Genomic DNA, 23,556 nt, shown 5'->3' on the forward strand with positions numbered 1-23,556 from the left:
TAAAAATAATGAACTTTCTTACATAACTACAATGTTATTATCCCACCTGGAAAACGTTAACAAATTTTTTGCATATTATCCAATACCCAGCCCATATTCACATTTCCAGTTGTCTCAAAACAGATTTTTTAGGGGTGCCTGGCTGGCTCCGTCCATCAAGTGAACCCACTAGATCTCAGGGTTGTAAGTTCAAGCCCCACATTCAGTTTAGATGAAGGGGGATACAAAAGCAGAAGGAAATTAGATAAAATTAAGTGTCCTTATAACCTGCAGTCCCTTGCCAAATGCTTGAGGCAGGCAGAGTATAATGTTACTCCAGGAAGCTCCCACCCATCTTGACGTTAATGCCTTGCTAGAGAGAAAAACAACCTTAATTTGACAATAGCAAGGCCATTAAGTTTCCAGTGATATTTAGCATATGAATATCCTTCTGGAATTCACCTTACTTACATTTCCCCTAACCCCAAAGTATTTATCAATAGCTCCTCACAATCCCAGAGCAGCAGCCACTGCTGCTCTTTCTGCCCAAGAGTCCTGTCCCCATGTTTTAATAAAATCACCTTTTTACGCCAAAGACGTCTCAAAAATTCCTTCTTGGCCTTTGGCTTCGGACCGCACCAATATTCCAAAACTACGTCATAAAGCTTACTTAAAAATAAGATCTTAGGGATGGCTCGGTTAAACCTCCAACTCTTGGTTTGGGCTCAGGTCCTGATCTTGGGGCTGTGGGATGGGGCCATGCTGGGCTCTGTGCTCAGCCAGGAGTCTGCTGGAAAATTCTCTCCCTCTGCCCCTCACCCCCACTTGTGTCGGTGGGCTCTGTCACTCTCTCAAATAATTTTAAAAAACAAAATCTTAGTGTTTTTTACAGTTGGCTTATTAGAATCAGGATGCAAACAAGGTCCTGAGGTTCCTTCACCAGATCTCCCACGGGGTAAGTAAATTTGAGTGAAACCATAATTAGAATGAGTGAATTCCCGAGGGTCTCATCAAGTTAGGGAACAACAATCACCAAGCTAGATCTGCTCCCCAAGGCAATGTCCCTCCCATGCCCCCCAGGGTGAGTAGCTTGCTTTCCAACTTCTTGCTGACTTCAAATTCTCAATTCTCAATTTCTTTTCACGACTCCGTCTCCAAAAATAGTAGCTTCTAGGTATTATCTCAGCGTCCAAGTTCCTCCCAGTGGTTCTTCCCAGTTAGGTAGCCGACAAAACCCAGGTCTAAGGTCAGTGGTTCTCAAAGAGGCTGCATGTCGGACTCACCCAAACAGTCTTAAAACCTGCTGATGTCTGGGGTCGGCCACCCAGAAATGTGAATGTAATCAGCCTAGGTTATGGCCTGGGCCGGAGGAGATTAGAAAGTGGCCCAGGTGCGGGCCGCCTGGGTGGCTCAGTGGTTGCGCGTCTGCCTTCCGCTCGGGTCACGATCCCGGGTCTCGGGACGGAGGCCCGCAGGCGGCTCCCCACAAGGAGCCTGCTTCTCTCTGCCTGGGTCTCCGCCTTTCTTTCTGTGGCTTTCGTGAACACACTAATAAAATCTTTTAAGAAATAAAAATAAAAGTTCCCCAAGTGACCCTTATGGCGCAGCCCTGGCAGAGAAACGCGGAGGAGCCCCGCAGGGCGAGGGGTCCCACCGGGCGGTCCCTAACTCGGCTGCCAGGGTTAAGCAGGAGCCGAGGGGCGGGGCGGGGGCGGGGCGGGGGCGTGGCGGGGGCGGGCCCGGGGGCGGGGCCGGGCCAGAAACCCGGCGGGAGAGTTCGGGTCGCCGCTGCCAGCACGCTCGGCTGCGGCTGAAGCCAGCGGAAACGCCTCCGTTTTACAAAACAAAGGGAAGAGGCGGGAGGCGTGCGCGGTCGGCTGGGCGCCGACCTCGGGTGGGTTCCTGCGGCCCCGGCGCTCCCGCGCCTTTGGGCAGCGATGGAGCGGAGCCCGGGGAGCGGCGGGCGCTGGGAGTGCGGCAGCCCCCCGGCGCCTCCAGAGCTCACCCCGGACGTGGAGGAGCTGCAGAGCCGCGTGCAGGAGACCCTGGAGCTGCTGTCCCCGCAGGACCTGCGCAACTTCCGCCTGCTCCTCAAGACCGTGGACGAGGAGCCGCGGGTGAGCCCCGTGAAGCTGGAGCTGGAGGGCCACAAGAAGGCGGGGCTGGCGCGTCTGGTGGCCCAGAACTACTGCGAGCCCGCCGCGTCGCGCGTCCTCGTCAAGGTGCTGCGGCAGCTCCGCCGCGCCGACCTGCTCAGGCTCTGGCAGGGCGCCGCGGACCGCGGGGGTGAGCGCGGGCGGGCGGCGGGCGGCGGGCGCGGGGGGGGGGCGGGGGCGGCGGGCGGCGGCGGGGCCGGGGGGGGGCGGGGGCGGGGCCGGCCGGCCTCCCGGGAATTCTCCGCGCGGCTCGCGGCGGCGCGCGGCGGGAGGAGGGAGCCTGCGGGGAAGCGGTCCCGGCCGTGGCCGTTCCCGAGCGCCCAATCCCAGTGACCCGCCCAGGAGCAGCCGTCGGCGTCCACCGGCACATTTGGCGGGGGAGGGCTCAGAAATCGGACCGACTCAGTAGGCCTGAGATGCTCCGTTAACATGCACCTCCGGGAGGGCGTGATGTGGGCGGTTCACCGTCACGTCTCCCGGGCACGTATTGGTGGGGGGCAGGGAGCCCCCTCCTGCACCCCATGAGACCGTTTGCCATAAATCTAAGATGTGGCTTATGATCGAGAAACGCAGTATGTAACAGGTTGACGGAGGCTGGGGCGTCCCTCCTCCAGATTTCATAAACGTCCGTGCACATAGTACGCGCGTGTGAGAGAGTAGACGGAGGGAAAGCAGCAGCTATGGGAGAGCCATCCAGATAGACGCTGAAATCAACCGTCGGTGACCTCTCCTATCAGCATGCTTAGGGTCTGATTGAGCTCTGCGGTGTGGTACTGTTACTGACTTTGCCTAGACTTGTCATGGATCCCAGCTGTCTGGCCCACCAGACAGGCCTGTAGGCAGAACTCCGGCCGGCCTGCGGAGCTCCGACTCTCCGTTTCTCTGCACCTGCACAGCGTTTTGCTGGCCCCCCAGCGTCGTTACTCATGTATTACACTTTTGTTACTACCTCTTTAGACTGTGAGTCTCTTACTCTTGGCAAAGTGTTTGTGGGTTTTTTTTTTTTTTTCCCCAGAATCATCCAGACTACACAATATTATGGCTGTACACTTTAGGCACCCACTAAATATTTGAATTAAATACTAAGTGATGACGTTAAATTAAAAAAAAAAACCTAGTCTTTTTATCTGTCCCTTGATGGAAACCTTGATCTCCTTTTCAGGAAGGACATGTGCAGTAATGTCAATCAATCAGACCTTGTCCTTTTCATCTCTGGCTTGGCTCTTTCTGCCCTTGTACCTAACTGGGGTCCAAGGGAGATCTGGTTTAAGTTTCTAGCCTTATGAGTTTGAGGAGAGTGTGTTCATAATCCAGGGAACCTGTTCTAAAATGAGATTGAAGCCTGCTGGACCTGAAAGCATAAAAGGCAACAGAATTCCTTGGGAGGCGCTTCCTGTTAACAAGAATGACAGTGGATCTTGATTGAAAAGAAGAAAATGGGAGTTATACTATATGTTGGCAAATCGAACTCCAAAAAAAAAAATATACAAAAAAATACAAAAAAAATAGAAGCTGTAATAGTGATTCTACCCCTTTGACTCTACAGAGGAGAAAACTAAGGCAGAAAAAATAATAATACTCTTTCTCTGTTTTATTCTCTTTTCTCAAAAATGCATTCAGGGATTCCAAGAAAGATTCTAAAGAGAAGCCATGACTGTGTGGATGGAGAACTGGTAAATATTTTTGCTCTTATATCAGCAGTACACACTGGTTAGGAAAGATGGTATTTAGCCACTTTTTCTAGCTGACATTGGAACATTTTTTGTGCGGCTCTAGTTAGCTAAAGGGGATTGTCTGTACGGTTGTCTAAAGTAGTCAGATCTCACTGCTTTCTGTTATGATGGTGAAAGATAAACATGAGCCATTGAAAACTACTGTGCCTGCATTAACCAAACAAGGTAGGCACTGCCGTTATCTCTCTTTGTAAATTGAGAAAATGAGGCACTAGAAGTTCTAGCATGACAGGCTCTATGGCCTTGGATGGCCATGGAAATCTCTGGTTGCAGAGTTTGGTTTTTTGTTTTATGATGGAAATTTTCAGCAAATACTAATGAAGAATAGAAAACGGACCTGCCGGTTTCCAGCCCAACTTACTTATGACCCCGCTTCAGCAAATTAATAACATAGGGCCAATCCTGTTTTGTCTGCTCCCCCCTCCAGTAATTTTAAAGCAAATTCAGATACCCTCTCACTTTTATCTACAGATACATGAGTATGACTCTTTGTCTTTGAGCATGACAAAGAGATTTTTCAAAACAGAACCACAATGCCATTATTCTACCTAAAAACAACTTCCATAGTGTGTGCAAAGATGCAGTGGCATTCAGATTTTCTTGACGTGGTCTGTCTTTCGCAGGTGATTTGTTTAAATCAGGATTCTGATTCATACAATACAGTTGATTGCTTTGTGTCTTAAGACTCTTAGGCTACTTCCTACTTCTTTAAACTTTTTTCTTATTGTTTACTTGTTGAACAAACTAGGTTGTCTGTAGAATGCCCCATATTTTGGATTTTGATGACTACAGCCCTATGTTGTCATTGACTATATTCTACTCTCTGCCATGTTTCCTTAAGCTGAGTTATATGTATACATAGGAATTTAAAACTGAGATTGGCCTATTAGTCCTAGTGTAAGGAAGATATTTGAAAGAAGTATAAATCCAGTCATGCCTCCCCCAACCCTCCTTGCATAGCTAATAAGAAAGACAGGCAGTATTGCATCCCTGATCCAAACTGGGAAACCTCACCATTGATTCTAGAAGAAACTCATTATTTCCTATCTGTGACATATTTGGATTTGTGAATTTGGTTTGGTTTAAATGTTGGCTTTCCTGAAAAATAGGACCGTTATGACCTGAGTGGCAGTCGGAAGGCTTTTCTCATGTGTGTGGAGAAGAGCAGACCAGGGGCTCACCGGGACATCGAGCTAATGAAGGAATGGCTTGGCCAGTGCCAGTTTGAGCATACGGCGTGCATCGATCCGAACAAGATGGTAAAATTAAAAACAAAAATGAAAAATTGTGACTTGGATCTTATAATTTTCCTTTCTTTTTTAAAAATTGGATTTTGGGATGCCTGGGTGGCTCAGCGGTTTAGCACCGCCTTCAGCCCAGGGCCTGATCCCACATCGCGCTCCCTGCATGGAGCCTGCTTCTCCCGCTGCCTGTGTCTCTGCCTCTTTCTCTCTCTCTCTCTCTCATGAATAAATAAATAAAATCTTAAAAAAATAAAAATAAAAATTGGATTTTGAGGGGGGCGTCTGGTTGGCTTAGTCAATTGAGTGTCTGACTCTTGGTTTCAGCTCAGGTCATGATCTCAGGATCAAGCCCCATGTCTGGCTCTGAGCTCAGTGGGGAGTTGGCCTCTTTAAAGAAAAATTTTTTAAAAACCTTTTAAAGGACAGCCCTGGTGGCTCAGCGGTTTAGCACCACCTTCGGCCCAGGGTGTGATCCTGAAGACCCGGGATCGAGTCCCATGTCGGGCTCCCTGCATGGAGCCTGCTTCTCCCTCTGCCTATGTCTCTGCCTCTCTCTCTTTCTCTGTCTGTCTCAGGAGTAAATAAATAAAATCTTAATAAATAAATAAATAAATAAATAAATAAATAAATAAATAAATAAATACATTTTTAAAAAAAGATTGGGTTTTGGGGCACCTGGGTGGCTCAGTAAGTTGAGTATCCGGCTCTTGAGTTCAGCTCAGGTCATGATCTCAGGATCCTGGGATCCAGCCCTGGCTCTGCACTCAGTTGGGAGTCTACTTTAGGATTTTTTTCCCCTCTTTCTCTGTCCCCACCCCTATTGGTGCTTGCTCACTCTCTCAAAAGTAAATAAATCTTTAAAAAAAATAAAATAAAAATTAGATTTTAATACCTGGCAAGAACCAGGACTACTGAGCAATCCCATGTGTGTCCTGATAAAATTTTTGAGGCTTTTGTAATCTTACGTGTGTGATACCTTACTTCCCCTTCTAGTCAAGCAGGGACCTCTTGGGCTCCAGTCTTGGCTAAGGCTCTGCAGTTGAAGAGGGAAGGGGACCCAAGAAGGTGTCCTAAGCAAGATGAGCAAGGAGGCCCAAGGACAAGGTGTGTAGGCAAGCTCCAGAGCATTTGGGAGCAGGAAAGACCAAAGAAACCCCTTTGAGAGATCACCAGGAGGCAGGCCAGAGGGATTCCAGTTCTTGTGGGATTCATTTAAAACCTGCAAGAGGTGTAAAGAGGGAGCTAAAAGCCATGGGCAGAATTGCATTGTGGATTAACTAGATGATGCTGAAAAAATAAGATGGAAGAGTGGTGGTGGGAACTCCATTTGACCTCTCTGACTCTAGCTGAGTCAGGACCTACACCTGCCTTAATTTAAGGATTATAACATAAGAAGACCCTTCCTAATATAAGTAAATGTCAGGGAAGAGTGCAGTAGGGGCTGTGTGTGACACATAGACCGTCGGAGCTGGAATCCTGTCTCTTCTGAGTTGTTACCTTAAATCTGATACTCAAACTGGTGAATTGTCCCTCCTCATTTGGCCATGTGTGGAGACACTTCTGGTTGTCACAACTGGAGTGTACTACTGGCATCTAGTGGGTGCTTACAATGCCCAGAACAGCCCCTACAGCAAAGGATTTTCTGGCCCCAAGTGTCCATAGTGCAATAGTTTTAGCAACCCTGCCTAAAAAGGATTGACTACTTTCCTTCCTCTTCCTGAAATGGGGTTGATGTGAGTGACTTATCTTGGGGGGCTGTGGTGATAATGAATGAGCTTCTGTGTGTCAAAATTCCCAGAATACGAGCTGACTTATAGCAAAAGCCCAGTAAGCTTAGATTTTATTTTTGTTTCAAAGGTAAAAACAGACTCTCACTTTCCCCAAGGATTGTACTAGAATCACTTACGTATTGTCTGGCTTTTTATCCGGTGCCTTCCATTTGAATGGTAGATACTGCCAAAGTTCCTTTTATTTATTCTTTTAAGGATCTTCAGTAGTGTTTTTCTTGCATCCCAGCAATGTTTATTTATAAACCTTTAGCACTGTTACTGGCAAAAGTATTTCATTGTTTTGGGTTTCATTTTCTAGATTATTAGTTTAGTTAAACATCCTTTGGCCATTTTTTTCCTTCTGCAAATTATCTGTCCTGTCTCCTTTGCCTTTTTTGTACTGGGTGGTCTTTTTCCTATTCTTACAGTTATTTTCCTGGACATTATTCATTTACAAAATGTAGTGCAAATACTTTTCTCTTACTCTATTACTTGTCTTTTGATTCTTTTTGTTCTCTTAGTTGTATTGAAGTCTTTAAAAAATTTTTTTGAGTAAACTTGTTAATCTCTCTTGGCAGGTTCTTGACTTTTGTGTCTTGATTAAATCCCATGCCTTCCCAACTTAAAAAATTTAAATAATTTTTCTGTATTATTTGTATTTAAAAGTTTTAAGGTTTCCGGGACACCTGAGTGGCTCAGTGATTGAGCGTCTGCCTTGGACTCAGGGCGTGATCCCAGGGTCCTGAGATCGAATCCTGCATCAGGCTCCCTGCTCAGTAGCGAGTCTGCTTTTCCCTCTGCCTATGTCTCTGCTTCTCTCTCTGTGTCTCTCAGGAATAAATAAATAAAATCCTAAAACAAAAAAAAAGTTTAAGGCTTCTATTCTATTCTATGGAATCTTGTTTTTGGAACAGCGTGAGATAGGAGGTCCCATCTTATGTCCAGATGGATAGTCAATTGTCTCAACATTTATTGAATGTTGAAGACATATTTATCTTTCCCCCACATATTTGAATTATATGTGAAACAAATTCCTATATGTAATCTGATTGGTTTTAGGAATCTAAAATATTTTGTTCCTATATTTGTTTATATTTCTGCCAGTATGTCACTGTTTTCATTCACCATGATTTTTCTAGAATATTTTGATGTCTGATAGAACCTATTCCTCTCCATTTTTTTTACTTCTGAATGTTCTTGACTCTTCTTCAATGTCATCTGTTCTCTGTGAGCTTGGGAATAATCTGGTTAAGGTCCACCAAAATCCTTTGGGAGTTTGATTGCCATGACACTGAATTGAGATTCATTTGGTATGAATTGGCAAATTAATAGTATTAACAGAACCATTGGGCATGTCATGGTGTATGTTGCCTCTTCCCTGAAGCTTTCTTTATCCTTTTCTTCATTTAGGTAGTATGTATTTCTTCAGTTTATTACTAGGTATTGTCCTAGTTTGGGTGTGACCATGAATGGAACCCTCTTTTTCCATTATGTGGTTTAAATGATTGTTGCCAGGTAACTGGGAGGGGTGTTTTATCTTTGTGAGTTAACCTTGTGTCCAGTCAGCTCACTGGTTGCTAGTTCCAATAGTTAGTTGGTTGATTATTTTATATTTCTAGATAATCATGGTATCTGTAAGTAATGAGTTTTGGCTCCTTGTTTCCTGTATTTAGACTTCATTTTTTTAAAAATGTATATTTAAATTCAATTTAATTAACATATACTGTATTATTAGTTTAAGAGGCACAATTTAGTGATTCATCAGTTGCATATAACACCCACTGCTCATTATATATATCACATGCCCATCACCCAGTTATCCCATCCCCGCACCGTCTCCCCTCCAGCAATCCTGTTTGTTTCCTACAGTTGAATGTCTTAGTTTGCTTCCTTCTCTATTTTTTTTCTTTTTTTTTCCTTCTCTATTTTTATCTTATTTTATTTTATTTCATTTTTTAAAGATTTTATTTATTTATTCATGAGAGACAGAGAGAGGCAGAGACTCAGGCAGAGGGAGAACCAAGCTCCCTACGAGGAGCCGGATGCGGAACTCAGTCCCAGGGTCCCGTGAGCCGAAGGCAGATGCTCAGCTACTGAGCCACCGATGTGCCCCTATCTTATTTTTCCTTCCCTTTCCCTATGCTTATCTGTTTTGTTTCCTATTTTTTTGTAAAGATTTTATTTATTTATTCATGAGAGACAGAGAGAGAGGCAGAGACATAGGCAGGAGGAGAAGCAGGCTCCATGCAGGCAGCCCCACGCGGGACTCGATCACAAGTCTCCAGGATCACACCCTGGGCGGAAGATGGCACTAAACCACAGAGCCACCTGAGCTTCCCTCTTTTGTTTCTTAAATTCCATGTAGGAGTGAAATCATATGATATTTGTCTTTCTCTAACTGACTTATTTCACTTAGCATAATACTCTCTAGCTCCATTTATGTGGTTGCAAATGGCAAGATTCCATTCATTCTTTTTGATGACTGAGTAATGTTCCTGTGTGTGTGTGTGTGTGTGTGTGTGTGTGTGTGTGTGTGTGTACACACCACATCTTCTTTATTCATCTGTTGATAGACATCTAGGCTCTTTCCATAGTTTGGCTATTGTGGACATTGGGGTGCATGTGCCCCTTTGAATCACTATTTTGTATCCTTTGGATAAATACCAAGTAGTGCAATTGCTGGGTCATAGTGTAGTTCTATTTTTAACTTTTTGAGGAACCTCTCTACTGTTTGCCACAGTGGCTGCACTAGTTTGCATTCCCACCAACAGCATAAGAGGGTTCCTCTTTCTCCACATCCTTGCCAACATCTGTTTCCTAAGTTGTTCATTTTAGCCATTCTGACTGGCGTGAGGTAGACTTTATTTAACTTTTAATTTTATTGAAGTGACTAGGATCTTGACTGAGAGGCATGGGAGCAGCAATTGTAGTCATTCCTGCCTTGCTCCTCTAGGGGGCTTGATCCTGGTGACATCTCCTCATAGATGCTGGCATGGAAATATTATTGGTAGAGACTTCCATTCCCTTCCATTTCTAGCTTATTGATGGCATTAGTTGTAGAGAATAATAATTTCTGTATGTTAAAATAAGTTAACAATATAAAATTTATATACATTAGCCCTTTGGGGGATTACCATTCTATTGTATTTTGTGGTAGAGAATCAAAAATGAAATGACCTAATTCTGTCAAAGAAGAACCAGTGGCACAGGAAGCATTCTGAGAGCAACCAACAGGGAAGTGACAGGTTAAAGAACTGATATTTACCTCATACTAACCCTGTTCGAGACATTCTTTTCATATTTGTCATGTCCTCGGACTGCCTAGGAAAGGGGCCGTCTCTAACATTTTTTTTTTTTTTACCTTCAGTTCTTTTGAATATGTTATCCTATTTTCAGGAGTTACTCAGGAAAATAACATTATTTCGTGATGGACTCAATGAAATTAAAGGTGATGTTGGCTGTTGCCTCATTACCCTTATGTCCCATGGGGAGAATGGCTTTATTAAAATGGAAGACGGTGAAAAAGTCAGCCTGCAGGACATTTTTGAAATGTTTAATAATAAAAACTGTCCAGCACTTCAGGAGAAACCGAAGATCTTTATCATCCAGGCCTGTAGAGGAGGTAAGTGGAGACTTCTTTCTAATAGCCATGTTTCGGGGATGCCTGAGTGGCTCAGGAGGTTGAGTGTCTGCCTTTGGCTCAGGGTGTGATCCGGGGGTCCTGGGATTGAGTCCTGCATCGGGCTCCCTGAGAGGAGCCTGCTTCTCCCTCTGCCTAGGTCTCTGCATCTCTCTGTGTTTCTCATGAATAAATAATAAATAAATAAATAAATAAAATCTTTAAAAAATAATAGTCATGTTTCTAGGAAATTTTCATATGGATGATTGAGAAAAGAAGTTAAAAATATTTACTTGTTTGTTTTTTAAAATCAGAGGCCCCTCAGCTGATGTGGCTTTAGTTGCATGGTATCCTGGAGATTTTGGACTGGGAGAAGGGCTAGAAGAGGAATTTAGCTGGGATAGAATGGTTAGCTAAGGCTGAGGTGGGCCTTGTGTCATGAGGTGGGCCAGGGAGGCTCACAACTGAGATGTGTGCAATTCTCAATGTCCGTGGGATGGCAGGTGGCCTGTGGGGCCAACATCCAACTTGTGTAGCTTCTTCAGATATTTCTCTCTTGTGGAGATACAAGTTTTGTTGGAACTTTGAGTAAGGGTTCTTAGTGTCTGTGGTATATTCCTGTAGTATGTATTTTTGTTCTTCAAAACACAGAGAGAAGAGACAGCGGTGTTGAGACCGATGATGAACCCATGGAGTCTGATGATGTATCTGAGAAGAGGAGGCTGCCCACATTCAGTGATTATTTCATCATCTATCCCACCCAGGCAGGTGAGTTGTGAGGTGTTAGGGTATATGACAGTGACACACACCTTCCAGAAGTTTTGGGTCATTCGTAACTTTCATTTTTTTTTTTTTTTTTTTTTTTTAGATTATCAGTGCTTTAGAAATTGACATATATAAGGAGATTTTTTATTAACTCACCATCTCTCTTTACAGATGTTCTCACTTTTAGAGATGGCAGGTTGACATCTTATTGTTTGTTTCTTACAGGAAGACACAAACCTCTGAGCAAAGTATCACATGGTAAATAAGATCATTGGCTTTCATATGAAAAAGATCTTGTCCCAAAAGTTAGTTCTGCCACTTGCTGTATTTGAGACCCTCAGCATTTTTAAATTTCTTTTTTTTTTTTCATTTTTAAATTTCTAGATATGTCCATTTCATGTAAAAGAGGAATGATGGAATTTACTTATATCGGGATGTTCTATAAATTGAATTATATAACCACAGATGTGCTTATCATAATAACTGGCATAATAAAAAAAGTAATTAGGTTCTATTATTACTAACACATTATGCTAATAAGATTTATCATCATTAGTAATAGTGTTATTAATAGTAAAAGCCCAAAAGAATCTTGTGGTAGACTTGATTCATTTGTAGGAGAGGTAGAATTGAGAGGTCAAAGACATTTCTTTAGCTTTTTTTTTTTTTTTTTTTAAGTAATCTCGTTGCACGCTCCACCAACTAAGCCAGCCAGCCAGGTGCTCCCCTTTAGCTGTTTTTATCTAGACCTCTTTCTTTTTTTTTTTTTTTTTTTTAAATTTATGATAGGCACACACAGAGAGAGAGAGAGAGAGAGAGGCAGAGACACAGGCAGAGGGAGAAGCAGGCTCCATGCACCAGGAGCCCGACGTAGGATTCGATCCCAGGTCTCCAGGATCGCGCCCTGGGCCAAAGGCAGGCGCCAAACCGCTGCGCCACCCAGGGATCCCGTATCTTGACCTCTTTCAAAGAGGATAAAGGCAGTTTGCAAAAATACATATGGAATTCTTTTTTTTTTTTTTTAAATTTTAATTTATGATAGTCAGAGAGAGAGAGAGAGAGAGGCAGAGACACAGGCAGAGGGAGAAGCAGGCTCCACGCACTGGGAGCCTGATGTGGGATTCGATCCTGGGTCTCCAGGATCGCGCCCTGGGCCAAAGGCATGCGCCAAACCGCTGCGCCACCCAGGGATCCCCATATGGAATTCAAGATAAAATGTTAGTGAAGAAATGTAAGCAAAGGAGAATAGGGCAACAACTTAAAATTAAACATACTTATTGCTAAGATGTGAAGAATACTATCCCAATTCAAGTGAGATGTAAGATTTCACTCCTTGGTTATTTACCCAAGAGTGGTGAAAGCACACGCTCTCCCAGAGACTGGTACACAGATGTTCTTAGCATCTTTATTTGAAGTAGTCAAAGACTAGAAACAACCCAAATGACCATCAACAGGTGAATGAATAAACAAATTGTGGTGTGCCATCCATGGAATACTACTCAACAATAAAAAGAAATGAGTTCCTTATATAAGCTAACCACAGAATTATTATGGAGCATTTAAGGGTCAAGGTGAGGAACTTAATGTTCCAGTTTTATTGAATGAATGGATTTTATCACTGTGTGCTGGACTATGTATATGTTTAAGGTCTAGAGATTCAGTATTATTATTATTATTATTTTTGAGATTCAGTATTGAACAGAAGAACTAAGAATCTCTGCCTACATGGAATTTATGTGTTAGTGGAGACAGACAATAAACACATAAACCATATATTGTGCTACTTTATGATCCCATTTATATAAAGTTCTAAAATAGGCAAAACTAATCTGCAGTATTGGAAATCAGGATACTGCTTGCCCTCAGGGATGCAGTGTTTGGGGTGGTCATGACCAGCGCGTGCAAGAAGAGGACTTCTAGATGCTGGCATCAACTTGTTTCTTGAAGAGAGCACTGGTTAAAGGGTGTGTTCATTTTATGAAAATTTATTGACCTATTATATACCTCATGCACACTTTTCTGTGTGATGGTTACCTTTCAGTGAAATGTTTACTAAAAATAAAATATGTTGCATGGTGACCAGTGCTATGGAGAAAGATAATGCAGGGACAAGGGATACAGGGAGTGTCCCAGGGCAGGAGTGGAGATTGCAGTTTTAAAAAAAAAAGAGATGGGGCAGCCCCGGTGGCACAGCGGTTTGGCACCACCTGTAGCCCGGTGTGTGATCCTGGAGAACCGGGATCAAGTCCCATGTCGGGCTCCCTGCATGAAGCCTGCTTCTCCCGCTGCCTGTGTCTCTGCCTCTCTCTCTCTCTCGCTCTCTCTCTCTCTCTCTCTGTGTGTGTGTCTCTATGAATAAATAAAATCTTTAAAAAAAATAAAAATGAAAAAAAGAGACGTATATGGGATGCCTGGGTGGCTGAGCGGTTGAGCATAGGCTCAGGGCATGATCCCAGGTCAGGGGATTGAGTCACACATCGGGCTCCCTGTGAGGAGCCTGCTTCTCCATCTTCCTATGTCTCTGCCTCTCTGTGTGTCTCTCATGAATAAATAAATAAATAAATAAATCTTTAAACAGTTTTCAAAAGAGATGTATAGAGATGTCCCCACTGAAAATCTGATTGTTGTGTAGATACTTGGGGGACATGAGAGAGTGACTACAGATATTTGAGAGAATTTGTGTTGTAAGATAAGAATACTTAGTATATAGCAGTAACAAGAACTCTGTGTATGGACAAATAGGCCACAGGCTGGAAGAGAGAACCTAGAGGCAAAACCAAATATGTAGGGAAACTAGACAGGTGACAAAGCAAAGCAGTCATTGCTAATCAGTGTGGAATGAATGGCTGTTCAATAAATAGTGCTGGGAGAACCAGTTTCTTCATGGGAGAAAAATAAAAATTTATTTTCAGATTTCTTGGCCAGGTTTCATTGCATGAAATGTCCAGTCAATCTATGGTAGTGCTCCTTTTATCTGATATTTGTGGCTTCCCTCTTTTATCAGTCTTGCCAGTCGTGTATTTATTTAATCAAGAACCTATTTTTACTTTTGTTAATCTCCTCTGATATCTGTTTTTGATTTCATTAATTTTGACTCTTGTTTCCATTTTTCTTCATTTTGGTGGTATTTATTCTACTCTTCTTTTCCCAACTATTTCATTTAGGTACTTGGCTCATAATTTTCTCTTTTTAAAAATATAAGCATTTCTATTTTTTAATTTTTTTAAAAGATTGTGTTTATTTGAGAGAGAGAGAACACAAGCAAGGGGAAGGGGCAAAGGGAGAGGGAGAAGCAGACTCCCCCACAACCCAGAGTAGGAAGCCTGATGCAGGACTCCATCCCAGGACCCTGGGATCATGACCTGAGCCAAAGGCAGATGCTTAACCAATTGAGCCACCCAGGTGCCCCTCCTGGTCCTAAATAATTTTTCCTTTGACCTTGTTTGGTAAATCGGTGGAAATTGACTAGCTTTCAGCCAAAGTCTAAAGTTCTCCAATGTCACTTATCAGACTCTGTTTTTTGTGGCCTAGAATCTGTCTTGAGGACTGAACCCATGGCCATGGACTTAGGATCGCTGATTATTTTCAAAGCAATGAGAACTTTATAATCTTTCATTTGATAAGATACCTGGCAGCTACTCTGATTTTCGTTTTACTGACTGGCACGTGATTCTTCAAAGAGCTTGAGACTATGTTAGGTTAGAGGTTTTCAAGTGTTATTTGCCATAACCCACAAGAAGATTGTGTTTCTTCAAATCTAATGCCTTGATTGTAAGACATACCATTATTTTGTATCCTCAAGAAGCTACCAGTTGATCTATGACACAGAAGATATTATAGAGCACATCCAGATTTCAGAGATGCTGAAATGGAAAAAAAAACCTTTGATCTTAGAATTGATAAAATACATAATTCATTGTAGTTTGTCATATATATTTATGTAAAAATATATGTGTAACACACTAGTTTTATAAATCATAGCTGCCCTTGCTACCATTGAGCCACTTTAATATTTTCTGGTATAGCCCGTTTTATCCCATTATAAAAAAATGCAGCTTAAGGGACTCCTGGGTGGCTCAGCAGGTGAGCGTCTGCCTTCAGCTCAGGTCAAAATCTTGGGGTCCTAGGATCTAGTTCCGCATTGGGCTCCCTACAGGGAGCCTGCTTTTCCCTCTGCCTATGTCTCTGCCTTTCTCTCTGTGTCTCTCATGAATAAATAAAATCTTAAAAAAAAAATAGTGCAGCTTTAATCCACTAAATTGATTTATTGGCTGATTATTGGGCCACAACCTGCAATTTGAAGAACACTGGACAGAATGGTTCACCAAGCTTTGTGATGAGGGGTTTCTGACTGTGATTTACTCTAAGAGGGACAATACTGAAATTCCTGTATAGTTCCCACACTGAACAGATATGTTCTGTGAATTTGTTTACAACTTCATAGAGATAAAACTGAAGTATGAGCAGTACATGTTCCATGTATGCCATTTGAACACATGTAAGTATACATTCATGACACTATCACCATGATAGAAACAAATGCTTCTATCACCCCAAAAAGTTTCCCCATGTTGTAATCTACCCTTGCCTCCATCCCCATCCCTATGCAACCACAGTTGCACTTTCTGTTGCCACAGATTAGATTACATTTTCTGGGATTCTCTATAACTAGAATTATATAGTATGTATATACTTTTAGTTTTGTTAAGCCCCTCAGATATCTGATATACTTTTTAGTATGTATTACTTATATATACTTTCTTGCCTGCCTGCCTGCCTGTCTTTTTCCACTCAACATAATAGTTTTGTGATTCGTCCATGTTTTGTGTATCAGTAGTTCATTTCCTTTTATTTCTGAGGAGTATTCAGTTGTGTAAATATAACACAAAGTGAACACAATATGTTGAGCCATTCACTTGTTTTTGAACATTTGAGTTGTTTCTAGTTTTTGGTTATTACCAACAGAGCTCCTGTGAATACACATGTGTAAGTCTTTGGGCATATGTTTTTGTTTTCCTTGAGTAAATACTAAGAAGCAGAATGTTTGATTCATATAGTAGGTATATGTTTGACTTTTAAAGAAACTGCCAAATTGAAAATTCTTTTTCAAAATGATTGCATCATTTACTTTCCCGCAAACAGTGTATGAGAGTTCTAGTTGCTCCACATCTTTGTTATCAGTTGGTTTGACCTGTTTTAAAACTTTCAGAAAGTCTGAGGGATGTGTAATACTATCGCCATGTGGGTTTAATTTGCATTTCTTCAAGAATTAATGATTATCTTTTCCTGTACATATTGGCCATTCATATATCTTCTTTTGCTAAATGTCTGTTCATATCTTTTACCTAATTTTTTATTGGGTTGTTTGTTTCTTTGTTGAGTTGTAAGATTTATTTATGTATTCTGGATACATGTAATTTGGAATGTATTACAGATGTTTTCTCCCAATCTGTGGCTTGTTTTTCAATTTCTTAGTAACATTTTCAAAATACAAAAGTTTTTGGGTGCCTGGGTGGCTCAGTCAGTTAAGCATCTGCCTTCGTCTCAGGTCATGATCCTGGGGTCCTGGGATTGAGTCTCATATCAGGCTTCTGACTCAGTGGGGAGCCTACTTCTCCCTCTTCGTCTACCCCTCCCCCCTGTTTGTGCTCTCTCTCACTCGCTCACTCTCTCAAATGAACAAATAAAATATTAAAAAAAAAAGTTTTAAATTCTGATGAAGTCCAGGATCCCTGGGTGGCGCAGTGGTTTGGCGCCTGCCTTTGGCCCAGGGCGCGATACTGGAGACCCGGGATCGAATCCCACGTCGGGCTCCCGGTGCTTGGAGCCTGCTTCTCCCTCTGCCTGTGTCTCTGCCTCTCTCTCTCTTTCTGTGTGTGACTATCATAAATAAATAAAAATTAAAAAAAAAATTTAAATTCTGATGAAGTCCAACTTATCAGCTTTTTCTTTTATAGTTTATGTTCTTTGTGTTCTAAGAAACCTTTGCCTATGTTGAAGTTGCAGAGATATCCCCATGTTTTTTCTGTTTCAACCTGGATTTATTATCAAAGTGTACAGTTTTGATATTCCCATCAAATTTCTACACTAAACAGACATGTTTGGCGTTTTTTAAAAATCTAATTGATAATAAAAATAATTTCACTAATTAAACTTTTGAGGACCCTAAAATGAATCTCTGTGGGTGTATTTTGGGGGAATTTAGCTTAAAATCCTATAGCAAAAGCCAGAAATTAAAAAAAAATAGGGAAGAGATAAATGAAGTAAATATGGCAAAATGATGATAACTGTTGAATCTGGGGGATGATTATGTGGGAGTTTGTTAAACTTTGCTTTCTACTTTTGTGTATATTTGAAGTTTTATTTGGAAAATTCATATAAGAGAATTGGCCTCTTGAGGGGTTAGTTTGACCATGCTGCTGGTCACAGGAGTCCCCTGAGACACTCAGGTACTTCCTCTTTTTTGTGTCTATATCTCTTATGGCCCCAGACACTCTTATTAATGCAAGAATGCTTTTTTATTCTCAGCTCAAAGCCATTTTCCAGGCTTAAATGTGAGTAAAAGACAATGTTTGGTGCAAAGAGAGGAGTAAAATGGAAAAAAACGTCTTGTGGGATCCCTGGGTGGCGCATTGGTTTGGCGCCTGCCTTTGGCCCAGGGTGCGATCCTGGAGACCCGGGATCGAATCCCACGTCGGGCTCCCGGTGCATGGAGCCTGCTTCTCCCTCTGCCTATGTCTCTGCCTCTCTCTCTCTCTCTCTCTCTGTGTGTGACTATCATAAATAAATAAATAAAAAAAAAAAGAAAAAACGTCTTGTGTTTGTATTGTAGATCACGTTGCTCTACGGCACCCTCGCACTGGCTCCGTGATGATTGAAGCAATGTCCGAAGTCTTTAAACAGTACGGAAATAAGTGGCACATCGCTGACTTTTTCACCAGAGTAAGTAAATTCCAAGGGAACAGGTGCTCCTTTCATGCTGATGGTAATGCACTTGATGAGAGCATTTTCAGGCAAAGGTTGACTTTAGCTATGGAAACATGAGAGATACTGAAAAGTTGCCTGGAATGATGGGCTGATCATAAGTTTCGATGACTGTGGCATTCAGACAACATGGTTGAGCCAGCTGATGAGGGAAATTGATCGTGACATTTTCTGGTCATTGGTAATCTGAGTGCGTTGGATATGAGGTGAGCATCAAAGTTCTTGCCTGGCTTGGCTTCCCGAGAGAGGAGAACCTTGCGACTTTAAGGATGGACTCTAGCTCACATTTGTCTTCCCAGTTGGTAGCCCATAGTAAACAATCATTGAATGAATGCGTGCCCATAGTTACAGTAGATTTATACATGAACCATAGTTTGGAGAATGGCCCGGTTATTGTAGTTTATCATATCAAGATTAAAGGGTAATTTTCTTCTCAATATGAGAGTTTTATACCAAAAGAAAGCTAATTAGAAAAAATTGCAGAAGGGGTACCTGGGTGGCTCAGTGGTTGAGTGTCTGCCTTCAGCTCAGGTTGTGATCCTGGGATCCTGGGATTGAGTCCTGCATCAAGCTCCTTGCAGGGAGCCTGCTTTTCCCTCTGCCTATGTTTCTGCTTCTCTCTCTGTGTCTCCCAGGAATAAATAAATAAAATCTTTAAAAAAAAAAAAAAGGAAAGAAAGAAAAAGAAAAGATTGCAGAAGAGTACAGTAAGAGTGATACCAAAGTCTATTGCATGGCTCACTCCAGAGCAGTTACTATTTTTTGCACTTCACAGAGAGTAATCCATTAAAGCCTTCCAACACCCCTCAAGTAGCTACTGGGATTCGCATCCACCGTGACACATGGGGGCTAGTCAGTGGCCCAGCTGGCACTCCAGCCTGGGTGGAGTGCTTCTAGAGTTCATGCCCTAATCAAAATTATGTATTAATTACTTCACACCTCCCCAAGGTATAGTAACTACTTTTGTTTCTTTAGAATAGATTTATTGTTAATACTTTACATATGATGCTTAATAGCTTTTAAAACTCCTTTTCACCTCATAGGAGCTTGGGGGGAAATATTAAAGGGAGGGGCCATGGATAGTTTTGATGCTTATTTCAACCATATTCCCAAATATCTTATATTGTTCAATTTCTCTAAGAACATAGTTTCTGGTCAGCTCAGGAATATGTCATAATAAAGACATATTTAACCAGCTCTGAATAGAAATCCATTTTAACTGATGCTAACTGAAAAAATTGTTCATTAAGCCTTTACTCAACACCCTTCATTTTTATTTACATATATGTATTTTACGTATTTGTTTATTTTTGTTTTTCAATTTTTTTTTTTTTTTTTACTTTTTTAAAGATAAATAGTGCAGGGTAGGGGCAGAGGGAGGTTAGACTCCTCACTGAGGTGAGACTCGATCCCAGGACCCTTAGATCATGACCTGAGCCAAAACCAAGAATACACTTAACCTACTGAGCCACCCAGGCACCCAGCCATTCATTTTTAAAGCACTTTCTGAGTAGACACTGGCCAAAACAACAACAACAAAAAAAATCCAAAAATATGCATGATGAAGCTACATACAGCTTAGGTAGCAGATGGTAGATGTGCTTACAACCCACCCTGGGATTGTAGAGTTGTGGGATGGTTTGGACATAGCGTAATCCAACCCTTTCATTTTACCGTGAATCACCAAGACTCAGAAAGGGTTAAAGCCTTGCCTACTATTACCCATGGGCAAGCTGAGACCAAACCCAGGTCTGTGGACCCAAAACTAGTGCTCTTCGCATCCAGAGTTCTACCTTCCAAGCACTTGGTGGGACGTGCTCATCTGAATGCCGTCTGCATCACTTTTGGGAATTCACAGAATTTCACTATGTGGAGTTTACTAAAAGGCTTTTTGCTCAGGGCTCTTGGACAGTTTGTGCTTTAATCTTTCAGGTGAATAACAGAGTGGTGCACACTGAGTTTCATCTGCACGAGGAACCAATTAAAGTATCACTTGTCATGGAATCAACTTTAACTAAATCCGTGTACTTTTGACAGCGGGAAGATGAAAAACTGAGGACTGTTTTGTAGCCAACTTTGTAAATAGCGGGGAGTATTTGTAGCATAGAACGAATGGTTATCATTTTGCGTTATCACTGTCACTGGCTGTATTTCTCCAATTTGTTTTGTCTACATACGGTATTTCTCCAAGACTGGACCGGGCTTATTTGACACTTGTAAATAATTTGGCTTCTTTGAAAAGAGAACTGTTTTTTGAAAATGATTTTTCCTGAACTGTTATCAAAACATGGGAGTCCAGCTCTATGCGTGGACCATTTTTATCGTGTGCTTCTCTTCTTGATTACCCCCCATCATCTTCCACTTTGGTGCTGGTGTCCTCGTGTCCTTGGCTCAGTCTTCATGTAGTCTTACCTGTGTTTCACCTGATTTCCTCCGTATTGTTGTCTATGGCCAAACTCGTCTCTGTTTTGACTCTATAAGCCATTCCTGAGTCTTATCTGGATGTCTTCGTTTGCACTTTATGCCCTTGATGCCTCATTGTTCACCTTCGCCTCGTTCCCCAGCTTCTCCTGTGCCATTGTAGTACCTTGGAGAGGTACCTGCAGAGTTTGGCTGAAGCATCCTTTGTGCAGGAAAGCTTTTGTAACCCTTCATGCTAGGTCAGCCCTTTCTTCATGCCCACAGACCCCGTGACTTAGCAATTAGCACCACTGAACTTATTAAATGACCAAATATTAGCTGTTGATCTCTTTCTCCAGTTCAGTCATAAGCTCCAAGAGGCAGAGGCCACTCGTCTCATTCATTGTTGTGTCTCAGCTACCCCCGCCCATGCCTTAAGACATAGAGAAGCACTGTGATGCATGTTTATTGAATAACTGGTCTCTGTCTTTCCATTATTTTGTTCATTCCTCAGACCTTGCTTCATTACCTCTGTGCATCTAGCCACCTTCTAGTCATCCCCACCAGGTTGGATGTCCTGTGGCCGCTTTAACTGAACGAGTTGGAAGTCAACCTGTTACCTTAAATCTCTCCATAAAACTCATCCCATTATTGATAATCTTTGACTCTCCACTGCCTGCAGAATATATGCCATTTCCCCTAAGAGAATATTCCAAGTCCTTCTCTGTCGGGCCTTAAACTATACTACTTGTTTTGGGGGTTTATTTTTATTGTTGTTTTAAAGATTTTATTCACTTATTCATGAGAGACAGAGAGAGAGAGAGGCAGAGACATAGGCAGAAGGAGAAGCAGGCTCCCTGTGGGGAGCCCAATGTGAGACTCAATCCCAGGACCTCTGGATCACAACCTGAGCTGAAAGGAGATGCTCAGCCGCTGAGCCCCCCAGGTGTCGCAACCTATACTACTAGTATACTACCCACTTGTCCTGGGTCTTGACCACACCAGATGATTTGCCCTCCCCTCAAAAGTGCCCTCTCCCAGAATCAGGCTTATAGATTACTGAATGTTGAATGAATGCTTTTGGCTATTTTATCAGTTCATTCTCTCCTTTCCCTCTGAAATGCCCTTTGTTTTCATTATGTTCTTCCTCTATACCATACATTCCTTAGGGTGCAAGTTGGGTCCCATCCCACTAGAAGGAAAACCTGCATATAGGCCAGGTTTAGAGTAAGAAACTCCAGTCTGAGCATGAGTTTTCATTGCAATCGTGTTCTAACTTTCTGTGTAACTTTGGACCATATTACACCCGGTTTCCACATCATAAAAGGAGATTTGGCTCGGCTGAGAACTCATTCCACTGGACTTCAATGAACTTTGGCTTCTTAATAAACTGTGAATATCCTATAGGTGTGGCTATTCCTGAACCTAGAGGTTCAAGCTGGCAGTTGCCTGACATGGTTGGGCCTGTATGAGGATACAAGTGTTTGGTGAAAATGCTCTGAAGATTGAGGGTCACAGTGACTGAAGCAACCCAGAATCTCAGGCCAGTCTCCATTTCAGGGACAATTGTGTCTTTTTTAGTTAATGTGACTTCTCAAGTATATATGTATGTGATTTAATTTTTAAACCTGTTGAGTTTTGTATTTGATGTGTAACTTCACTTTTTTTTTATATAAAGCATTAAAATGTCACCTTGGTTCATAAAATATGAGTATCAAGTGAGCCTTCTCTGTTCATTTGCATACTGTGTGATCCTAGGATTCCTGGCACAGGGGCTCATCTCAGGGGGGACAGCAGCAGCTGAAATAGACCATAGCTCTTATTTCCTGGGAAAGGTTAAGTGACTTGTTCAGAGTCACAGCATGTAATGAAGCTAGGAATCCAATGCATGAACTTGTATTCAATACAAGACAAAAAGTGCCAAGTGTGAGAGAGAAATGGTGTAAGACAGAATCTTTTCGGTGGACAGAAATCCATTTAATTAAGGATATGAGAGCTTTGGGACAAAGGAGGGAACAGGGAACGGTTATTTTGGAACATTGCTCAGGCCATTGCAGGTAAGTTTCCTGGAGAGGGCTGGAGCACAACTGGATAACAGACCAACAGGTGAAGGAGGAAGCTTGGTTGGGGAAGGAGGTGGAAGGTGCCCAAGATGAACTTGAAACCTGGAGCCAGCTATGTGTCCTATATTCTCTCAGTTATAAATCAGAACAGGGACTCCCCTAGCCATCCAGTGCCCTGTGTAGTCCCCCCAAAACCACAGTCCCTAGCACAATTGTATATTTGGAAAGAAACCTACGCCAGATGTTTATATTTTTATTTTTTAAAGATTTATTAGAGAGAGAGAGAGCCACGCACACACAGGCACACACAAGTAGGGGAGGGGCAGAGAGAGAAAACCCTCTAGCAGACAGTGCCTGAGCACAGAGCCTAACTCCAGGCTCGATCTGCAACCCCGAGATCACAAGCTGAAACCAAGAATTAAAGGCTCAATTTAGGAGCCCCAAGATTTTATCTTTTTTACTTTTATTTATTTATTTTTTTAGATTTTATATATTTGAGACACAGAGAGAAAAGCAGGGGGAGGGGCAGAGAGAGAAGGAGAAGCAGACTCCCCACTGAGCAGGGAACCTGACCTGGGCTTGACCCTCAGGACCCTGAGATCATGATCTGAGCTGAATACAGATGCTTAACTGACTGACCATCCAGGTGCCCCTAGTTTTTATCTTTTTAAATATGAGCCCCCAGAAATCAAGTTTGCAAAAGGAAGGCTCTGAGATTTTAAAAAATGGGTGTGTATAAAAATGCTGCAAAGACTTGTGCAGAGAACTGGGAGGCTGCACAGTGGAGGACACCACAGACAGTCTTCGGCAAGTGCTTCTTGGGGCAAGGGCTCCTCACGGTGGT

The 23,556-nt window shown here is 42.4% G+C and overlaps 1 protein-coding gene across 1 annotated transcript; it reads left to right on the forward strand.

Moving 5' to 3' along the window:
* The first annotated feature begins 1,793 nt into the window (after positions 1–1,793).
* Positions 1,794–22,357, forward strand: LOC129507379 (caspase-14-like). The gene is made up of 7 exons (XM_055321754.1): positions 1,794–2,265; positions 3,756–3,808; positions 4,978–5,127; positions 10,278–10,503; positions 11,152–11,268; positions 18,098–18,207; positions 20,182–22,357. Exons 1-7 carry the CDS (start codon positions 1,917–1,919, stop codon positions 20,281–20,283), a joined length of 1,107 nt encoding a protein of 368 aa, XP_055177729.1. The 5' UTR covers positions 1,794–1,916; the 3' UTR covers positions 20,284–22,357.
* Positions 22,358–23,556: the final 1,199 nt, after the last annotated feature.

This window comes from Nyctereutes procyonoides, unplaced genomic scaffold, assembly GCF_905146905.1.
Source record: "Nyctereutes procyonoides isolate TBG_1078 unplaced genomic scaffold, NYPRO_anot_genome, whole genome shotgun sequence".
Classification (NCBI taxonomy): Eukaryota; Metazoa; Chordata; class Mammalia; order Carnivora; family Canidae; genus Nyctereutes; species Nyctereutes procyonoides.

Bases quoted from the DNA above. Each gene is read 5' to 3' on its own strand.
- LOC129507379 (XM_055321754.1), top strand. From the start codon at position 1,917: ATGGAGCGGAGCCCGGGGAGCGGCGGGCGCTGGGAGTGCGGCAGCCCC. The intron at 2,266-3,755 runs GTGAGCGCGGGC...AAATGCATTCAG, and splicing joins GGGCGCCGCGGACCGCGGGG to GGATTCCAAGAAAGATTCTA. The intron at 18,208-20,181 runs GTAAGTAAATTC...TTAATCTTTCAG, and splicing joins TCGCTGACTTTTTCACCAGA to GTGAATAACAGAGTGGTGCA.